Below are 19,171 nucleotides of genomic sequence, written 5' to 3'. Positions count from 1 at the left end.
CTCTTGCTTCTAGGGCACCATTATAGACCTGTGCTCCATGTTCTTTTAGAGAAGCAAAGGGAACCACATAGCAATGTTTTAAAATTTACATTGCTGAGAATCTGAAAATGAGGACATGGCCTGTAGTAAACTCTATTACAGTGACTGTTTGTGAGACTTAACAGTCTCAATGAACATTTAAGTTTGAAGGTCCCTTCCAACCCAAACCATTCTGTGTTTTTAAACAAATACAGAAAGAGTTCCTAAAGAGCCTATCTGCACTAAATGAGGAAAAACGTTAGTTATGACAGGATATATAGAATAATCTTAGAAGAAACTCCGCAAAAGCAAGTGATATGATCCTCATGCAGGACTTACTGTAAATATGATTTACGTGCTGCACCTGGCTTCCCGTCATAGCCTCGCATGTTAAGCTATAGACAGCTATAGACATTTTGGGAAAGGAAGGCTTTGAAGGTGTAAGTCAGATTTTGTAGAAATGCTGGCTTTCCCCAAAGAACAATTTATCTAGATTTCCAGCTTTATTAAGAAAAACACAAATTTTATTTGCTGTAACATAGGCAAAAATAACACCTTGGCTCTCTTTCTCTCCTTTGTTCTTTGCCAAAAAACTACACTGTGTTAATCAGAGGATTACTACTATTTTAGAGATCAATCTTAGTAAACATAAATAAACCATTTCCATGATATGTGAGATAAATAGCATTGTTATTCTCTTTAATATGTTCTGGTTGAGAATCTCATTGTTTTACAACCATACACTTTGACTCCTTAATAGAAATCATGCCTTCAAATAGCTTTGATACAACTTGGGCATCAATCAGGTCATTTAACATGACTGAGGTGAGAGGAGTTTACATGTGACAGGAAAACCGAGACACACAATGCTTTGCAGGAAGCTGGACTAAATTTTTTGAGCTGAAACCAGTTTCAAGAATTTTTAACTTTAGACATTGTGTTCCATCTGGTGAGTATTTTGGCATGCTGGCATGTCTCTGTCAGGTTCATTACCTGTTATAAGTAAGTTGAAGGGCAGCTATGCTTGTGGAGAGACTCTCCCCGCTACTTAACCCAAACCTCTAAATGCAATCTGAAGTAAACAACAGTAATTTTTTCAGCTGGTTTGAGGCTTTGCAGTAGGTTAAATACAGGCTTCCTTGTATTCAGCAAGTGGCTGTTGTCCGTGGGTTGGATCTGGGTAACATCCCTCATTCCCTGATGATTAACAGCTTGCCTTTCTGTCACTTTTGTGGAAGTGTATGCAGGTTGAAACTCCCTTTAGGTCACAGCTTCTTTTTTCAGACAACACTGTAATGTCGTGGTTCATAAATTAAGAGGTCAATTGTCACCAGAGCTGAAAATACCTACCTAAAGGTTAGGCCTCTGAGAGATTCTTCAAGATGCTGTCAGGTTTCTATGACAATGATCTTTTCAAAAGAATGTTTTCTGATACTTATCAGGGAGTAAAAGTCAACAGTGTGATGCCTTATCATTTTGGGCTCATTCTTGTGTAGAAACCTTTGCCATGCTGTTTGAAGTGTCACTTGACATCCCTGTTGTTGGTTACAGGGAGAGTTAAGCCTACATCACATAAAACTCAGTAGCGCTAATAAAATGTAATTTCCAGTCGTCTTCTTTCTCGAGGACAAGAATGATTTTGTGGAATACAACCAGAAACAATGCTCTTCGCTCAAGCAGCTCAAGGGCTTCTTCGCCACATCTCCATACTTGTAAGGGGGTAGGTGTCATCTGAATCCAGATCTCCTGACTGCCAGGCTTCAAACTGTTGGATTCTTTATTAAAGTCACCAAAACTGCTAGGATTATGTTCCGAACTCTGAAGATATATAGGATGTGTATTACAGGGAGTCTGCAGACTGTAATGTGTCTGTGTAGGTATTTCTCTATTCACTTGTTACTGCAGGAACCTTTCCATAGCACCACTGCCACTTAGTGAGTGTGGGTGAGAGAGGATTTAACCAAGCAGAGAAGTTTTTTCTGGTGTCTTGGTCTGGCACAAGGCTTTTCAGTGCCTCTGAAGTAGAAGAGGATGTACTCCCTGCAGCAGGGACCACCTCCTCTATTGTGTCACATGCATCACTTGCTTTGTACCATGAAAACTGAGTAGGTTTCTTACTTGGCCATATCTGATAACCAACAGATCCTCAGTCTCCTATGAGACAAAGGAATATTGTGTATACTGCTTGCTTTGTAATGCTCCAGAAAACACTTCTGGATAAAGAGGGGAAATGACCAGCAGACAGTTTAATTGTGAATTTCGTTATTAAATTCTTGCTTGTAAACTCTGGGTTACAGCACTGCAAAGAAGCCCTATCCAGTGACTCCTAGCATGCAGTAGTTCCAGATTATCCTCCTTTTTTCTGTAGGAAGTATGCTGGCTTTCTGATGGCATGAACATGATTATCATGTTCTTATAAACTTTATTGTGGGAACCACTAGGCAAGTCTCCATGCAAGCCTAGCAGATTGACAGCCTCTTGCAGGATCAGCTCTCTGTCGACATATCTACCCTTATTTTCCTATTTACCATCTGACATTGCATTGTTAATCTTGCATTTCTATGTTTAGGAAGAACATAACTTAGTGGGGAAGAACATAACTTAGAACATAACTCTGGGGCCTTCCCACATTTGTGGTAGCCAGGAGGACAATGAATCCTTATGGGCAGAGTATATACAGGCTGGAGGAGGAGAAAAAGATAGATTTAATACTTACTCTTTTAAACATGGTCTTTCACTCAGTTCTCCTCAGCCTGCGTTAGAGACTGAAGAGTGGACTGCTGCGTCCAGGTACTGTTGCTCACAGAATAAAACTTCTGCCACATAGTAAATACCTGGGAAATAATTCTATCATTTCCCCCCACAGTTCAGCACATCTTCCTGTGTACAGCCTTCAGGTTTGGGATGAGCATGAGTCTTTTGTTACTTCGAGAACGTCATCCTCCTCACAGTAGTGTTAACTGAGTGTGCAGATGACAGACAGTGTGCAGTTCAGGCCATTGCTTATTAATGTACATCGAAATGAAAGAGAAGAGACAGGAGGGAGTGAGGGGTGCGTGTGGCTAAGGGGGTGTTGTGGGTTCTCGCCTGTTTTGTGCCTCAGGGACACTTTTTTTTCTTTTCCAAACAAAGGCCTGGAAAGAAAGGGACTGATTATGACTACAAATTATTAAAGAAAGCTTGCAGAAAACAGTTGACTGATTAGCTTCATATCAACAGTCTGGACTGCACAGTTTTATCCAGTAATTAAGAAGGAATATATACCATGCTTAAGTTGCGTTCACAGGAAACTGAACTATTCTGTTTCCCATGTAGAAAAACGCTGAAATAATAGGAGTGATTATGTGTACAAAAGGCATGTATTCTCTTTAGTACTCTGGCATTTCTCAGGAAAAGCTTTGGTAATTTTAGTCTTTTAGATAATGTGACCTTGATATATTGTAAAAATTAATTGTAGTTAGGGGAGTACAATAAGAAACGAGATGCCAAGTTCATTGCTGGAGCAATCAAACTGATTTGAAAAGAACTTCTGCAATTAAGTTAGGGATTAATGGGTCAGGGACATTATACTTTAAAATAAGCTGCCACTTTCTTAATCAGCCTTTAAGTACAGTTATGTTCATGATCCTAGCCAGACCACTATACAATATGAACAGGCCATTCATCATGGTGAATTAGAAGCTATGTTCCAGCAAGCACAAACACAAACACACAAGCTAACCCACAGCCATCTGCATGACTTAGGGGAGATAAATACTCATTCCAAGTTTTTCTGAAACTTTGCAAAATCTGAGAATTACTATAGGTCTGAAACTCCGGACAGTATAGCACTCTAATACAAGATTTGTACCTTCAGGATTTTTTTTTGCTTAGTGTTTTTTCGTAAACAATTATAGCCCAGATTGTATCATATTACACACAGTGTAGCTTTGAGTTCATTTCAATTTTCAACAGTCATCTGTTTTCTTCATCTGCCTTTAAGTCATGCCACAGGAACATCTGCTTGTTCTTTTCTTTCACGCTATTGACTTCAGTTTTGCATTTTTATAGTATGGTTTTGTTTCCAGATGAGGGTCAAAGTCAGCTTGCTTGTTCATAAAGGGGCAAGGGGCAACATGCTACAGAGTTACAGTCATACTGGATTTGTCCCCTGCTTACACAGGGAAACAGAGTCAGGAGCACTTCCCCATGTTGTCCCTCTTGTCTACTTGTAACAATGCCCTGTGGCTGGGCTGATAATCTGTTTGTCCAGTACACTTAAAAGTGCTTTTGATCCCTCTGCTGAGATGGGCATAAGGTGGTTTGTCCCTGGTTTGTGTATTGCAATTTTGCAGTACAGCCTCTGCGCTCTGAAAATGTGGGCTGTCAAGTTTACTCCTCAGGATGTATCAGAGAGCCACTATGTGGGAGCAGATTTTACTTAGAATCCTACCAGCCAGTCAAATCTGCAAATCTGACATAAATCTTGTGACAGAAGGCTGGAGAGATATCTTGAATTCTATGAGATATCAAATAATTGGTAGGATTTGAGCAATACCCTTCCTCTTTCCTGCTGTTCTGAACAGAAAAAAAAATGAATACTCCTGGTGCAACTGCAATTAGTCAGTAAAATGAATATATGTTAATCTGAATACTTAATACTTTAGCATGCAACAGGATTTTGAACACTTTAGCTTATAAAAAGTATCACATTTATAAGCAGGCAATATACATTAATATTAAATTGATAATTAACTTGATTTTAATTTCACCAGCCACCTTGAAATAAGATCAAACTTGCTTTGTTATTATGTTATGGTGTAAATTAATCAAGTCTGTATTTTGATAAAGACTGTATTCCCCTTCTTGTGGGGGAAAACTGATTGATCTGAAAATATTTTAGATTACCTCTTTGTCTATGAATCTTTAATACATAAATGAGTGTGTGTGTGCGTATGTCGAAGGAAATAAACTAGAAGTGGGGGGAAAAAAATGAGCAGGACTTATTAGAAGGGGCTCAGTTTTCAGTCACAACAGACTTAACTAGCAGAAGAGGGAAGGAAGATCTGGGGCTGGCTGCCAGAGAAGCATTGCTGAGTGTAAACACTCCAAGGCATCTCAGAATGCCCTTACCACAGACAACCCAAAAGTGTTGGTACTCTGGGACTCTGCACTCAGGAGCAGTCTTGCAAGCAGAGAGTGTTTGTGTGGATTTTCAGTACCAAGAAAACTACAGTCAAGCTGACTAGGAAGACTGGAATTTCATTTATCTCCTCCCACTCCCCACCGCCTCCCACCCCCGTCTATTTCTCTGTCACCCACTCATTGGATTTCTTTCTCTGGCAGCCTTTTAAACCAGAGATTACTGGGTCAGTGACATTCATTATTTCTTTTATTCTAGTATGCTCTCGTATTCAGCCTCCTGGAGAAACACTGCTACCTGTAAGTATCCGTTTCAATTTTATTGTATACATTGAAGGCTGTTGTGGTTGTAATAATGTTTAACAGCTCACAGTATTCAGTTTTCTGCTGAATGTTGCAGCAAAGCTGTTGGACAGTAATTTTTGTAGTCAGGATGGATGAAAGGTCAGTTCTAACCTTGGAGGAAAACAGACACTGGTTCTTGCCAGTCATTTAGTAGAAGTTAACTTGGAAGTTAAGGATTACAAGCAACTTAGTTTATCCTAACGTTGATACAGATTTCTCAACTATGCTGACTTTCTTCCATTAGTTCTAATAAAACTTTATGGTTTTATCTTTTATAAAAGTTTAGAAGTACTGAGCAAGATTTATTTTCTTGAAATTGTCTTTTTAGTAAGATACACTGGGAGAGAGAAATCTGAAAAAAGCACTGAAAACCATGAAAACTTTCAAGATTAGTCAGTCTTTCTAACAGATGTATTTTGTTTAGCTGGGTTAACTTGATTTTAAATGCATGTTTTAAAATTACAGGCTTTTATTTTGCAGTAGGGATCTGTGAGAGTTTTTAGATTTTCATGTACATTCAGACAGCTGACTTCATTCATCTGAATTAGTCAGATGTTCATTGGCAATATGTATGTGTAAATGTTTATACATGTTTCTGAAACCACAAATACATGCTTGCACAGTTTTTACATTTCCTGCTGATTTCTTTGCATTTATTCAGAACCAAACTCTAAAATATCACCTTTTAGAGATTAGTTGCTGTCACTCTGTGTTGTACTTCAACAAATCCTCTAGATAATTATACAGTTTCTTGAAATAGTTATTAAAGGGCATTTCGCAAGTTACGTTTTTGCTAGTTAGAAAATTCTACTAGTTCATCATGTGAGCTACCTCAAGACTGCACATAATCGTAGGCAAAATGCATCTCTGCTGTTGACATGCGTCCAAGGTGTCTGTGGGAGGCACTGGAACTATAAATCACCAGTTGCTTTCACAGTAAAAGAGCACACACATCTGCAGAAATTGTCCCATCTCTTTTCTCTTACTCGGATGTTACTGCTGTGGCCCTGCCAGCATTTTCTTCATGATTCTTCTCTAGGGTTTATTCTGCTTCCAACATGACTTAATGCAGATCGTTTTAACCTAGAGGCTGAGATGGTTTAGATATGGACACCTTCAGATTTTGAACATTTTTTTCCAGCACAGATCCCTGCTCTGAGAAGAATTAGACAAGTATAAGGACAAATGATTAAACAAGTCCCTGGACAATGACTTGATTTTTAAAATGAAAATACCTCCTGTCTATTAATTTGTTACATTAATTTTCTGCAGTCCTTGAAGTAGTCTTGATAATATTAGTCTATATAGTACAACATGAATTAATTTTTTCATGGGGATAAGAAATTATCACTGCCAATAAATCTACCAGTGAATTCAGATGGTAACGGCAGTATGTGTAGTAAAAACATTACGGTGAAATAGCACATACTAGCCAAATAATAATACACTAGAAGTACAGTCCACTTGGCTGCACCTGTTGAGCATAAAGGGAAATTGAGCAGATAATTCGTCACTGATTCTCTAACTTTGCTTTTCTCAGTTTTTGAGACTCAGTGGCAGTTAGTTGTGGACCCAGATTAATTTATGTCATGCTAATGGCTGTGTGACCTACAGTTACTGTATGTAGATTGTCTGTGCACAATTTCATGCTTTCACAACTTGTAACAGAGATCCCCAGGATGATTCACCTGCCTTTTGTGAAGTTGGGTAAAAACCCACCTGAATAGACTGCATTTGGGAAGCTGTTAAACACTCCCTAATGAAATGTGTTATTTCCATCTCTAGTTGCTATCCTTGTGAAGCCTGCAACAGTATTTCAAAGAACTCTGATAGCTGTCTCTGAAGAGAAACTTCTGTAGCTGGATTGTGTCTGATTTTCTGACAAATGCTGTCTAAAACTGTTACGCAACTGCATGAGTTGACTGTTTGTAGCTGCACTTTGCAGGCATCCTGAATGCATAAGGATATACCTGCGTCAATGAAAATTGTTAACAGAAGCGAAATTGTGAGTATGGGTATGTTTTTAGTGGATCTAGATTAATTTTGATGAGATGTGTAACTACTTAATATAGCGCATACTCCTTATCAAACATAATTTGAAGGCAATCATACCACATCTAAGTAACATATAGATGTAACAAAAGAACATCAAATCAATTTTGATTTGTATGGAGGGAACGTCAAACTCCTAGAGGAGTCCCCTCACATGCCTTTTGAAACCTAAATTTGTGTCTGCACTAAATCTATCATCTTTCTCTTAGCTATATAAACAGGAAGGAATTGCTCTTTGAAGGCACACCTTTTGCTCCTGGAATATAGCAGTAATCCTGGCAAAAAAGCTCAAATGAGCTTTTAAGTTTCACATATCTAAGGTGCAAAGAGAAAAACCAAGCCAGCGTGTCTGTGGGAAAGTATAAACTATACCATCTACCAGCTGTTAAAATTTAAGCATTCAAAAAAATCCTCTGTGTAGCATATGCAGCAGATTGCAAGTGTTCTTTTGTTTAGGACTGAGATGCTACACACACTTTGGTGAGCTTGTTTTTGTGAAGAGCAGTCTGCAAAGCCTTACTTCTCGAAAATTAAGAACCTTTGCCATTACCTTCAGGGCTCATCAGCTTAAAGCTCAGCCTCCCCCTCCCCACACACAGTTAACCATCCCAACCAATAGCAGTGCATATTAAAATTATTCTAAAATCACAAAAAGCACATACTGTACTTCAGGTAGCTTTCTGCCTGTAAGAGAGAGTCTGTCAGAGATGGAAGCCCACTGCCATTTCATTGCTTTGCTCTTCCACGTAGAGCAGGGTTGGGTGTTGTCTCATACAACTCAGTACCTGAGCAGACATGTAACATGAGATGCAATGTGTCAGTTCTACTGCATTTTACCACGACTGCCCAATGATTTTTTCACATAGGTATCAGACCTTATACTTCATGGTATGATGAAATTATGTCATTGTCAGGCAGCTGATCACAGGCTCCTTGTCCCTGCCTCCTCACATTGCTATTCCTTGTGCAGAAGGCTTTTTCTGCTCCTTCTCTCTGGGTTTTGATACCCTCACACTTGTGGGTCAGAGATGTGTTCAATCTCTGGTAGAACTCTGCCATAAATCAAACTCATCTAGTGCTTTGTGCATGAGATCTGACCATAGCTTGCAAAGGTCATGGAAAAGCATCGGTCTGCAGAGCTGGAAGCCTTGTGTTGTCGTGTTATGTACTGAACGCAGTGCTTTCATTTCTGTCTTGCTGAAGTTATGGATCAAGCTGAAGCTAACGGTTTTGTCATTATAACACAAGCACAGTGGTCACTGACTAATCCTAGGCTGCTTGCTGAGTTTCACTGATTTCTATCTGTTAATAGGTACTTGCTAAAACTAAATATCTTTTCAAAGTCAATGATCTTGGGAGATTTCCTCTATCTACTACTTCACCCACCCACAGTTTCCATTATTTGGAGTAGTTTTCATTTTTATTTTTCAGTCATTCTCTGTGTGGATTAGGGGAAGCCATTCCACTACCCATGTTATAGACTGCTCTTCTCTTAAGCAGAGAAGGTTTTACTCCCTATCTGCAGTGTGTGTGATTATACATAAAGTAAAAAAGGTGGCTAATCTACTTCTTCCGCTTTACTGTTTTCACCAGTTTTCCCCTAGTTTATATCCCTCCCCAGCCACAACTGTGAATCTCCAGGATCCCTCTCTCTTTCTCATATAGGAAAAGGAGAAAAGAAGAGAGATTAAATATGCTTCTGATCTTTACAATTGTGTCATTCTCTTAGGAGAGTACCAGTATCACATTAAACTACAAAACAATGGCAGTAAAAAAAAAAAAGTTTGTATTAACATTTACACTGAGAATTAGCCTAGTCCCTTTGCCAAAAACCCAACATTTTTCTGTATTTGAATGGTCCAAAGAAAATTTTAAGTGGGAATATTCAAACATTCTGAAATGTTAATTAGACCTGGAAATGGCAAAGAGGTTTATTCAGTCTGTGTTTCTCCTAGGCTGGCTTGACTTTCTCTTCCACCAAAGGGAAGATGGGAAATCAGTGAGTACTGAGACCCAAGAGGATGAGGGTCATGTGCAGTGCAGTAACCTATGGATAGCATCAGTGGAAGAACCTCACTGGAAGCTGGAGTGTTTAATGAACTTCCTCAGACAGTTGTCAAAAAGATGTAATTATCTCTTTTTCAGAGTGATTTCTGCATTGCACTCTGTTCCAATTCAGTGCTCACGTCTGGTGGAGAATAGGTAGTCAGAGGGTGGCAGTTCCTATTTGCGTAGTGATCTTAAAAACACATAAAGAGCAACTAAGAAGGAAAAAAAGAAAATTTATCTTCTCAACTTCTGCAATATGAGAGATTTTTCTGGGCTTCAAAGAGCAGAAGGAAAAGAAGCTTTCATTGGTCTTTTAAGAAGAACATATTTACCTGTTCAAAAAATGAAGGTTAGCTGTTACTTTCTTATCTTTATGAAAACAAAAGCCAAGACTTGATTTTATTTGCTTTTGCAGTTATCTTCAGTATAATGGGCATCTGCTAACAACGGGATCTCGATCTCTATCTCAAAATTTAAAGTACTTCTAACAATATAAACAGATTTACTTAACACTTAACAGGTAACAATGCATTATTTTCAAGATGGTCTTTGAGGGGCAACCACAATCGATAGCTCCTTTTTGTTATTCTCAGTCTGGGACTCTGACCTGCTCTACCTTTCTAAAAGTATGTTGTGTAATGGCTGAAGGCCAAGCTGTTAAGTACCCCTGCTCTTGATTGACTGAAAATCGTCTTCTCGGTGCTTGCCTTTCCCTTTATTTTCTTGTCTGTCACTGAGTCCCCCCACTTGCCTTCCTACAGCTTAGCTCTGTTCAATGGCATAGAGCGAAGGACTGCTCTTTAGACAGAAACCCCTCTGGCCCTACAGCCTCTGGTTGATGCAGAAGGGGATCTCCTAAGGAATGGAAATTAGAAAGGTTCATCGAGGGCTACAGAGGAACCCTATGGAAAATAATAATTCCATTTTCAGCCTTGCATTAAGCTGCAATACTTGGCATCACAATGCAATAATGTTTATGGTGTTATATTCAGATTTTCCTTCTCTACTGCTTCTCTGCATTTGCGTAATGTCAAATATGTTTTCAGTCTTACATTGGCTTGACAGCATATGGGGATACTTCTGCACTCAGTTTCCACTAGCTAATATCCTAAACTTGGATTAATCCTAACTTAGTGTACGACAGTGACAATACCATGCTGAGAATGAATATTGAAGTCTGAAACCATCTCTTGTCAATTGAAACTGTATTAGGTCTTTATCTGATAATCATTGCTAAAATATCTGTAATGCGAAAGAGGGTAGAATGAAGAAAAACAGGTGTGGAGTTTTGTTTGTTTGGGTTTTACCCTATAGTATTCTTATTATTCTGTTTAATACAGCAAAGAAACAAAGGAAAGAATAAATGTTAAGAACCTGGATACGTCTGATGTTCTTCACATTCATCAGTTGTTATCCCTGATGAAAGTTCTATTGATTGACCATGCAATTAAACACTTCTTGTTTATTTACATTGCTAAAAACTGTACAGGATTTGTCAAAAAGTGCACAGGACGTCCATTCGCAGACCAAAACTGAGCAAGCAAAACAAGAAAGAAACTGTTATCTACCATTCCTTAACTCAGCAAATACCTTGCTGAATGCTTAGCTTCTATGTGACCTGTAATCTTTGTTTGTAGTGCATGGAACAAAATCGTTAAATAGCAAACAGTGCAAGGGGCGCATGTGTTAATTGCACATTCTGAAGTGACAACGCCCTAATTTAATAGCTCAGGATCCTTTCATTGCCCCGAGCTAAGTTTTAATTGCTGTAACAATATTCGCCTTTTTTTCCACTAGAAATCGTGGAAGGCTGCTATTCGTTTCCTTTAATCCCATCCTGTTAAAAAAAAAAAAAGGAAAAAAAAAGTTCTTCCTGTTTCTTGTAAACTTTTTCTGGCGTTCATCAAAACAAACCAGTCCAACTCCCAGCCCACAACAATCATCCTCCATAATCCCCTTCAAGCTTTGTTCGATGAAATCTCCCAGGCAACCAGAGATTTTGTCACACAAAGAGAAACTCCTAAAGTCTTATCCAAATCCCATTGAAGACTTCGGATGTCATTGAGACTTGGCTCAAGGTCACTAGCGATTATAGATTTTTTTTTTTAGTCAGCTTCTAGGTATTGCAATTGCATGTTATTAGTGCTGTTTCTGATCTTATTTTAAGTTGTTTTGCACTGGTAGATAGCTATCTATCTAAATCATTTGGACTAGTCTTTCTTTACATCACATCAGCCATTCTCAGAATCAGACTCAGGAATCTGTACCTTTATAACTTCTAAATAAAGAAGTGCTGGAAACCTTCCCACCAACGGATTAATATTTGCATTCTTTGAAGTAAATTTCATTAATACCAGGGTTGTAGTGACAAAAAAAGATATAATAAAAATTTATCTAAAATAGCAGATCTACTTGACATGCATCTAGACACACACAAATAAGAGTTTCTGTGTGTACCTCTGGGTGAGTCCTGTATATGGAGTCCTGCATATTTTCTCCAGAGTCTGCTGCTGGAAAGACATCTATCTTGCAATAATTCGTGGATGCTTTTAGGGACTTAACACGTTCTCCAGCTTCCTAAAAACAATGAACGCTTGGCAAATTGGGAAGTTTGGTCAGATATTTTGTGATGATGATAGCTCTACGGCAGTCTCTGAGTTCCTTTGTTTTTCTCTTTTTTTTGGTTTTGTTTTTTGTTTGTTTGTGGGGGGGTTTTTTGTTTCTTTTTTGTTTCTTTTTTTGTTTTAGGCTCTTGAAAACCAATTATATTTGGTGAGAATGCTTATGTTTGTAATTAGCCATTGCATCACATGTGCACCAGCAGCTCTGAGGAAAAACTGGTTCTCCTGGCATTTGGTGGAAATTTTTAACAAACCACATCTGAAGTTCTGCATAACCTTCCCCTATGTTGTCCATAGTGCGTTGTGTTCCTCTGTTAGCTCTACAGAGTAACATCCACTGCCTCTTTAGAGGCTCCTTTTCCCTCTGCCTTCTCTCCTGGGCTCATCTACAGAGCAGGGCAGGGCTCTGCCAGCAGATGAGGAGCTCCTCAGAATTCCCCTTGCTGACTGTCCATTGCACAATGCTTTGGACATGTCTTCAGGACTCCTTTTCCTTTTGGCCAGTCTGCCTCTAATTATGAGAAAGGTCTCTTGTTGCCACATTTTTAAATACCAGTATGGTTTTATATTGGATCTCCTAGGAATTACTGAACCATTTGTGGGGTACAGTGCCGTGTTTTGCAAAAATACATCAGGTAATTAACTTGGGTCCGGGAACTCAGACAGCTTTGTCATTTCAGCTTAGTGTCATCACAAGATGTAGAGTGCAAAAGATCTCTGCAGGTAACTGCTCTCACCCCTTGCTCTCAGCACAGCTAGCTTTTACAGCAAGTCAAGCTTCAAAGTTACATCAGGCTACTTGGGCCATGATTAGTTGTTTTTTAAATATCTCTGAGGATGGAGACTCCACAGACCCTCTGAGAAACATGTTCCACTGATCATGTTCAATGTGTCTTTTTTTTTTCCCTAATATTTAATGTGAATTTCCCTTGTTGTGAATTTTGTGGGTTGCATCTTGTCCCTTTGCTGTGCACCTCCAGGCTCTCTGCACTCTTCTGTTAGATGTCTAAAAACATCAATAAGCCCCTTCTTCTTCAGGATGAACAGACCCAGCTGTCTCAGCCTCTCCTCATAAATCATGTCCTCCATTCCCACTGGGGGATAACAACTAATACATGATATAACACTGAACTGACATGGCTGCTTTACTTCTGGGACCAAAGCTGATGGCTTTTTGTGGCCTTGTAGGCACGCAGTGCACCTGGGCCTCATTCAGGTGTTTTGCCATATAGACAGACCCTTAGAAAGTCAATGAAGGAACAGCTTAGTTTAAAAATATTGATTCTGCTAACATGTTGTTCATGAATACCATTATTTCAATAAGCCTCTATATCTGAAATATTGTGGTGCATTTGGAATTAAATAGTGACTCAGTCATTTGTTTATTCTGGATACACAGGTGACATGCCAGGGAATGAATAGCAGGCGTGAATCAGGCTTGGTGTGATATTAACAGCAGAGAAGTAAGGAGACTGTAAGGAAGTCCAAAGCAGCCACAAAATGTGGCAGTGGCATCACCAGCAGTTGTAGAGCTGCTGGAGACAATGCACTGTCACTGTAGATCAGCATAAGTACTGTGCAGCACATGTGTGACCTTGCTGAAGCAATGGCCTTCACACAGAGGGGAGAATGCTAATCTGATGGCATTGACTTCAAAACTTTCTCATTTTATTGCCATTATGCGCTGAAAGGATCTCCATTGCATTGCAATGCATTGCATTGCATTATTTCATTTATTTCATGCTGCTGTAGTTTGGTAAGTGATTGAGAAAGCAAAGTTATATGTCTCAAGGTCTTTACTCAGCCACGTAAGGAGACAGCCCTGCAGCTGACAAGTAGGGGCCAATTCCTGGATCATATGGGGCAAACATACATAGTGACACAGGAGTTGTACCTGCAAGCAAAAGCAGTCAAAGCAAGACCGTAATACACAGGGACAACAAATTTTGTAGTAGAGCATGACTCACACAACCACCATGAAATTGGCTAAATGCTCCTGGCTCCTCTTGGAGTCCTTTTATGCTCTTCGTATTTGAAGCAGGGTAAGAAAAAGCAGCACGAGGTTTATACCTGCACCCAGTGCTGGGGTTTATGGGGCAGGCACCACAGATCAACCTGGGCTTCATCACCATTGAGGTGAAGATGTCTCTGCATGAACGACTCTGGCAGTGCCTATCGGAGAGAGACAGCTGGCTGTCACACATGTACACACATGTAAGGCGTAAAGAGAACAATATGCTTCTTGACCAGTACCGTTTCTCAACTGGTGATTAGGCTGTCTCTGAACCATAACATGTTTTTGTGGCAGCTATCCAGGTGGGAGAGGAGAGGGTCAAACTCTCGAGGCTTCAATTCTGTCATTTCTCATGAGGTACCAAGTGCCTTGTGAATAAAGATATTTTGCACTGTAAATCAGTGCCTTAGCCTGGTATTATGGAGCATGAAGTTACTAGCGTTGCCATGAGCTGTAAATCACCGGGTATATGCTTCAGAGTCATTGATGGCCTCTTAGCACTTTTCCAGGTCCTAGTCAGAGTCTAAAATTCCTAATTATCGTCTTCTTATCTGAGCCCCTCTATGGCTCAAGAAACTCAGTCTTCTCTGAAACTACCTAAGACGTACTAATGCATGACTTCTTCATCAGGAACTGGAGTAAAGGGATTCAAAATCCACTGCAGTCACTGTGCCAGGAGCTTCCTGCTGGCCAAGGATCTCAACGTGCATGAAGTCGGAGGTTTCAGGCAGAGCATCTTCTTGAGACATATACTAAGGAAGTATTTTACTTCCCTCAGCCTTGTCTTTACTTTGTTTAATGCAGAAAGTAGGAAGAAGACACAGAAATGGAGAAGGTTTTAGATCAGAACACCTCTCCATATTTTGCAGCTGGTATTTGAAGGAAACACAGATTATATCTGATAAATGCCAGTAATCCCTACATTGTGTGATAAATGCCAATCAGATATTCAAGTTAAAAGGTTGCACTTGCAGCAAACCACACTTTCTCACTAGGAGGCTGAAATGTAGTCTGTTTTCCTCTGTCTGTCTCCAAGTTTTCCTTTATAGGACTGAAGACTCTTACAAAACTGTAAATTTTAGGAAGTGGAGTGCTGTCTCAGATGTGCTTATTTTGATGAAGTGCTATGAATACCCATCCCTCTAGAAAGAAACAAAAATTAGCAGGTACTTTGGACACATTTATATATCTGGATTTTAGTAGAAGCTGTTTGTGTAACTAAACATTTAAAATGAATTGAGATTTTGATTTGTTTCTGGAACACATTAAAAAAACCTTTAGCTGTGAACTTCATTCCCTTTAGCTAGAATTCTATATTTTTTTTCAGAGTTTGTTCAGACTGATCTGGCTGAAAAAATTTAGGCCAAAATGGAAGGATTTTCAGATAAAAAGATAGAAAACCAAAATGAAGATTTGTGGCCCAGACTACATGGTCAACATATGTCTAACTTTAAACGTGTTAGTCCCAATGTCTTCAGTCTTGAGTCTGAACTGAAGTGAGTAGATCTGTCTTATGTTACTTTAGGAAGTGAATAATGGTTGTTTTCCAGTGAAACGTAAAACTGAGTGGATATGTGCATACAATTGTAGGCTGTTCAGAAGGTCATCCTGCTGGAAACAGAAGAGTGAACAGTTATCTGCTAACAATAATGAAGAAAATAGAGAGATAAATGGATGTGGTTTTTTACTTAGCTTTCAGGAAAGCTCATTGTTGGTGGTAGGGTTCTGTTTAAATCATACTGTGCACAAAAAATTTACTAGAAAGTGAAGGAATGTTGATGTTTCAGTAGCTTGAAATTCTTATGTTCTTATCAAATTTGATAAGGTCAATACCATTGCCTATTCTTTGGGCCATAGATTCAGTTACTTTCAAGGGTTGTGGAAATTAGGGTCTTACAAGGATTTCAATAGTGCTTGTTTAATGTCAGAAGAACCATGCCTTTTTTCTGAGTTTATAAACATGAAAGACAAGATTGACTGTAACTAAGGGTGTGAGGACCTTGTGTAATTTTTTTTTCCCATATTGTCTTTTGTTCCTTTTTTCCACTGAATATGCCTCAGATTTGTTTGGTTTTTTTTTTTTTTTTTTTTTTTTTTTAGTAAGAAATTAATCAGCTTTGTTGTGCCATATCATGTGTTTTTGTGCTGATGTCCTGACATAGTTGCTCTGCATAGCAGGAGGAGTAGAGTAGCACTGGCAAGGTGTTTTCAACTAAAGGCTGAATTTTTCCCCTGCATTCAATGGCAAAGCAAAGATAGATTTAACAAAAGATGATTCTCCCTTTGTTCCACTTTCAGGTATATTCAATCTGGATGAACACCTACTGCCGCACTTTCAAATTATTTGGATACTCACACTCTTTTATTAATATGTACTTGGTCTGCCAGTAAAAAAGGATCACTAACAAAGGATCCTACACAGTAAGAGTTTTTATGTGCATATGGATCAATGGTGCCCTGGAATTCATATTGAGAGCTGATCCATTGAGAGAGAAGTCCCATTTGTATGTAGCTAATTTTCTGAGCATGTGTGCACTTAATAGTATTCAAAGGTGAAGCTAATCTGTTGCTTGAAATGAACAGCAATTGTAAGAAATGGCAGAAGTTTTTTGCGTAGTTATTTTTTCCCCAATAGTTGCTCATGCCTTATGTCAACTTTCTTTTCTTTCTTTTTTTTTCTCTTTTCAGGATTAGCAAACTTTTAAAGTACTCTGAGAACACATTCATCATCTCGTCAGGCTTGACCAATGAATTTTATAAAAAGCCAAGCATATTTTCGAAGGCCGCTGTCCAAATTTCAGTCAAGGGATGCATATTAATAGAAAACACGTAGTACATTGTTACCTATGACTAACATTTTAGTCCTTCATTATATGGTGAAAATCTGCTGGTGGAAGAAGAGAAGACTTCTTTTTTTTAAGAACATTTTCACTGGTGGAAAAGAGCTGGCGTACACTCGAAACATGAAGCCCTTTGAGAAAAGCTGTCTGTTTCTACTGCTGCTTGTGGTACTAAGAGTTGTGTGCTCCTCCTTCATTAGTGTCAACCTTGGGATGAAAGTGATGAAGGGACAGTCTGTCTTCCTGTCAGAAGATGACCTCAAGTTTTCCATCCCCAGAGAGAAGGATGTCTGCAAAGTAGAAGTTGTGATCAATGAGCCAATAACACAGAGGGTTGGGAAACTAACTCCACAGGTATTTGGGCTCCCTTGTGCTGCTCTGAGTGTCCATGTGTGCGCGAGTGTGGGAGAAGCTAGAAAGATAATTTATTTTTTTGGGTAGTGACTAAAAGGCATGAAACTGAATGGTCTGTGAGATTCAGCCTTTTGCTAAAAGTAGCCAGCTGACAGAGAACTCCAATCCTGAAATCCAAAAGCTGAGCTCAGTAACACAAGTGAGAAGTGAGTTTGGTCAGAGTCTCCTTTTACAAGCAGAGGATGGGTATTTCAAAACCTTCAGCTGGGAGATATCCTTCAGTCTCTCAGCTGCTTGTTTTTCTACCATGAGGGTAACCAGTGCCCCTCGGGTAATGCATAGCGTGACAGAGCATTTCACATTTTAGTCACGCAGCCACTACTTAGGGAGAAATTGAGAAAAAAAATCATCACATACAATAAGCACATTGTGTACACCATTGCTTGCTCTGCTCTGCAACAGCTAAATTGCTAACAGATGGCAAATACATTACAAAACAAAGTTCTCTGTTAAAATGTCAAGCTCGTAGGAACAGTGAAAGGTATTTCACCTATCACTGTTCTGCTACTCATTCACCTTATAAATCTCCCCACCTGAACCACAGCAGGAAGGAATTCAAAGTAATCGACATGAAATTGTAGCAGTAGAGATAGAAGATGAATGGTTTCAATGAACCATAACCAAACAGTTTTTGTCTATTTTTTTAAAGTTTTGTTTAATGTACCATACAGCATATACTTCTACAATATATCTTTGTATATGTATATTGTTTTAAACATCCTCTCTGAGGTTACTAGTGGTCTCTATGAAGATGGATGCAGAATCATTAGCCTCAATAGATTTTTCAAAGCTTCTGGCTTGGTCAACCTCACTATTTTAGCAGGCAGCTGATGAGTACTTCAGCTGAACTAGCACTTGGAAGGAGCAGAGGCATGTCAGGGAAAACAGGAGGCGATGAGCAGGGCCATGTCTGATCTTCTCTAGAGACTGTCCCCAGGGAGTGCGCTGCCTCTGCTGAGGCTCTCCCAGGGCTTGCCCTCTGTCAGCACAGGACCTCTGACCATAGTCTGCCCTCTCCACTTCCCCAGTCTAGTTTGTCATATGAGGAGAAAAAGAGAGACTTACACGTCTTATTGCTGGCAAACCTCCTCTGTAGGCAAGCTGTCTGGTTGAGGGAGTGACTTTGTTTTCCATTTCTGCCTCAGCCTCTACATGCAGTAGGACACAGGTATTTTGAAAAAGCCACTTTGTCCTTTGTAGCCTGACATGCTTAAAGCACAGGGTCAAAGGCAGTTTTCCAGAGACCCCAAGAGATATGTTTTCACCATACCTTGTTTTCCAAAATACCTAGAGTCCTTGATGTTCCTCACTCCCAACCCCCTAACCTCTGTTGGGCGCCCATGCTTTCATGGCCCTGATGTGAGCCCCAGCAGCGGAGCGTGGCTCTTGGGGGCTGCAGGCACTCCTCATCTGCAGGGGTGAGCTTTCCTCAGCAGGTAGCCCTGGGCTACCAGGCTGGACAGTGGCTGTGGCTGCTGGTGGCGCCTGGAATACCTCCTCTGGATGGTCTCCTGGCCTAGTGCCATCCTGTTAGGAAAGATGCCTTCTCCTCCTCTCACCAGGCGTGGTGAGGAGGCAGTGCCAGAAACACCCCACCACGCAGAGTCACCCAGGAGATTGCCAGTGAGACAGGCAGTGTGGTTATCTTGATCAACCCATATTTCCTTGGTGGGAAAGAAAAGGACACATTTGTAAGT

The 19,171-nt window shown here is 39.7% G+C and overlaps 1 protein-coding gene across 7 annotated transcripts in view; it reads left to right on the top strand.

Moving 5' to 3' along the window:
• Positions 1-5,353: 5,353 nt before the first annotated feature.
• Positions 5,354-19,171, top strand: part of FREM1 (FRAS1 related extracellular matrix 1) — a 78,555-nt gene continuing 64,737 nt past the window's right edge. For 6 of the 7 annotated variants that reach the window (XM_065656016.1, XM_065656013.1, XM_065656014.1 and 3 more), the window contains exons 1-2: positions 5,354-5,439; positions 16,909-17,414. In XM_065656016.1, the coding sequence (XP_065512088.1) occupies positions 17,067-17,414 (348 nt within the window). In that variant the 5' untranslated portion in view covers positions 5,354-5,439; positions 16,909-17,066. Of the gene's footprint in view, positions 5,440-16,908; positions 17,415-19,171 lie in introns of those variants that run through there. The other variant, XM_065656017.1, reaches the window with a different exon arrangement.

This window comes from Caloenas nicobarica, chromosome Z, assembly GCF_036013445.1.
Source record: "Caloenas nicobarica isolate bCalNic1 chromosome Z, bCalNic1.hap1, whole genome shotgun sequence".
Lineage (NCBI taxonomy): Eukaryota > Metazoa > Chordata > Aves > Columbiformes > Columbidae > Caloenas > Caloenas nicobarica.
This window is presented reverse-complemented; position numbering and strand designations above follow the sequence as displayed.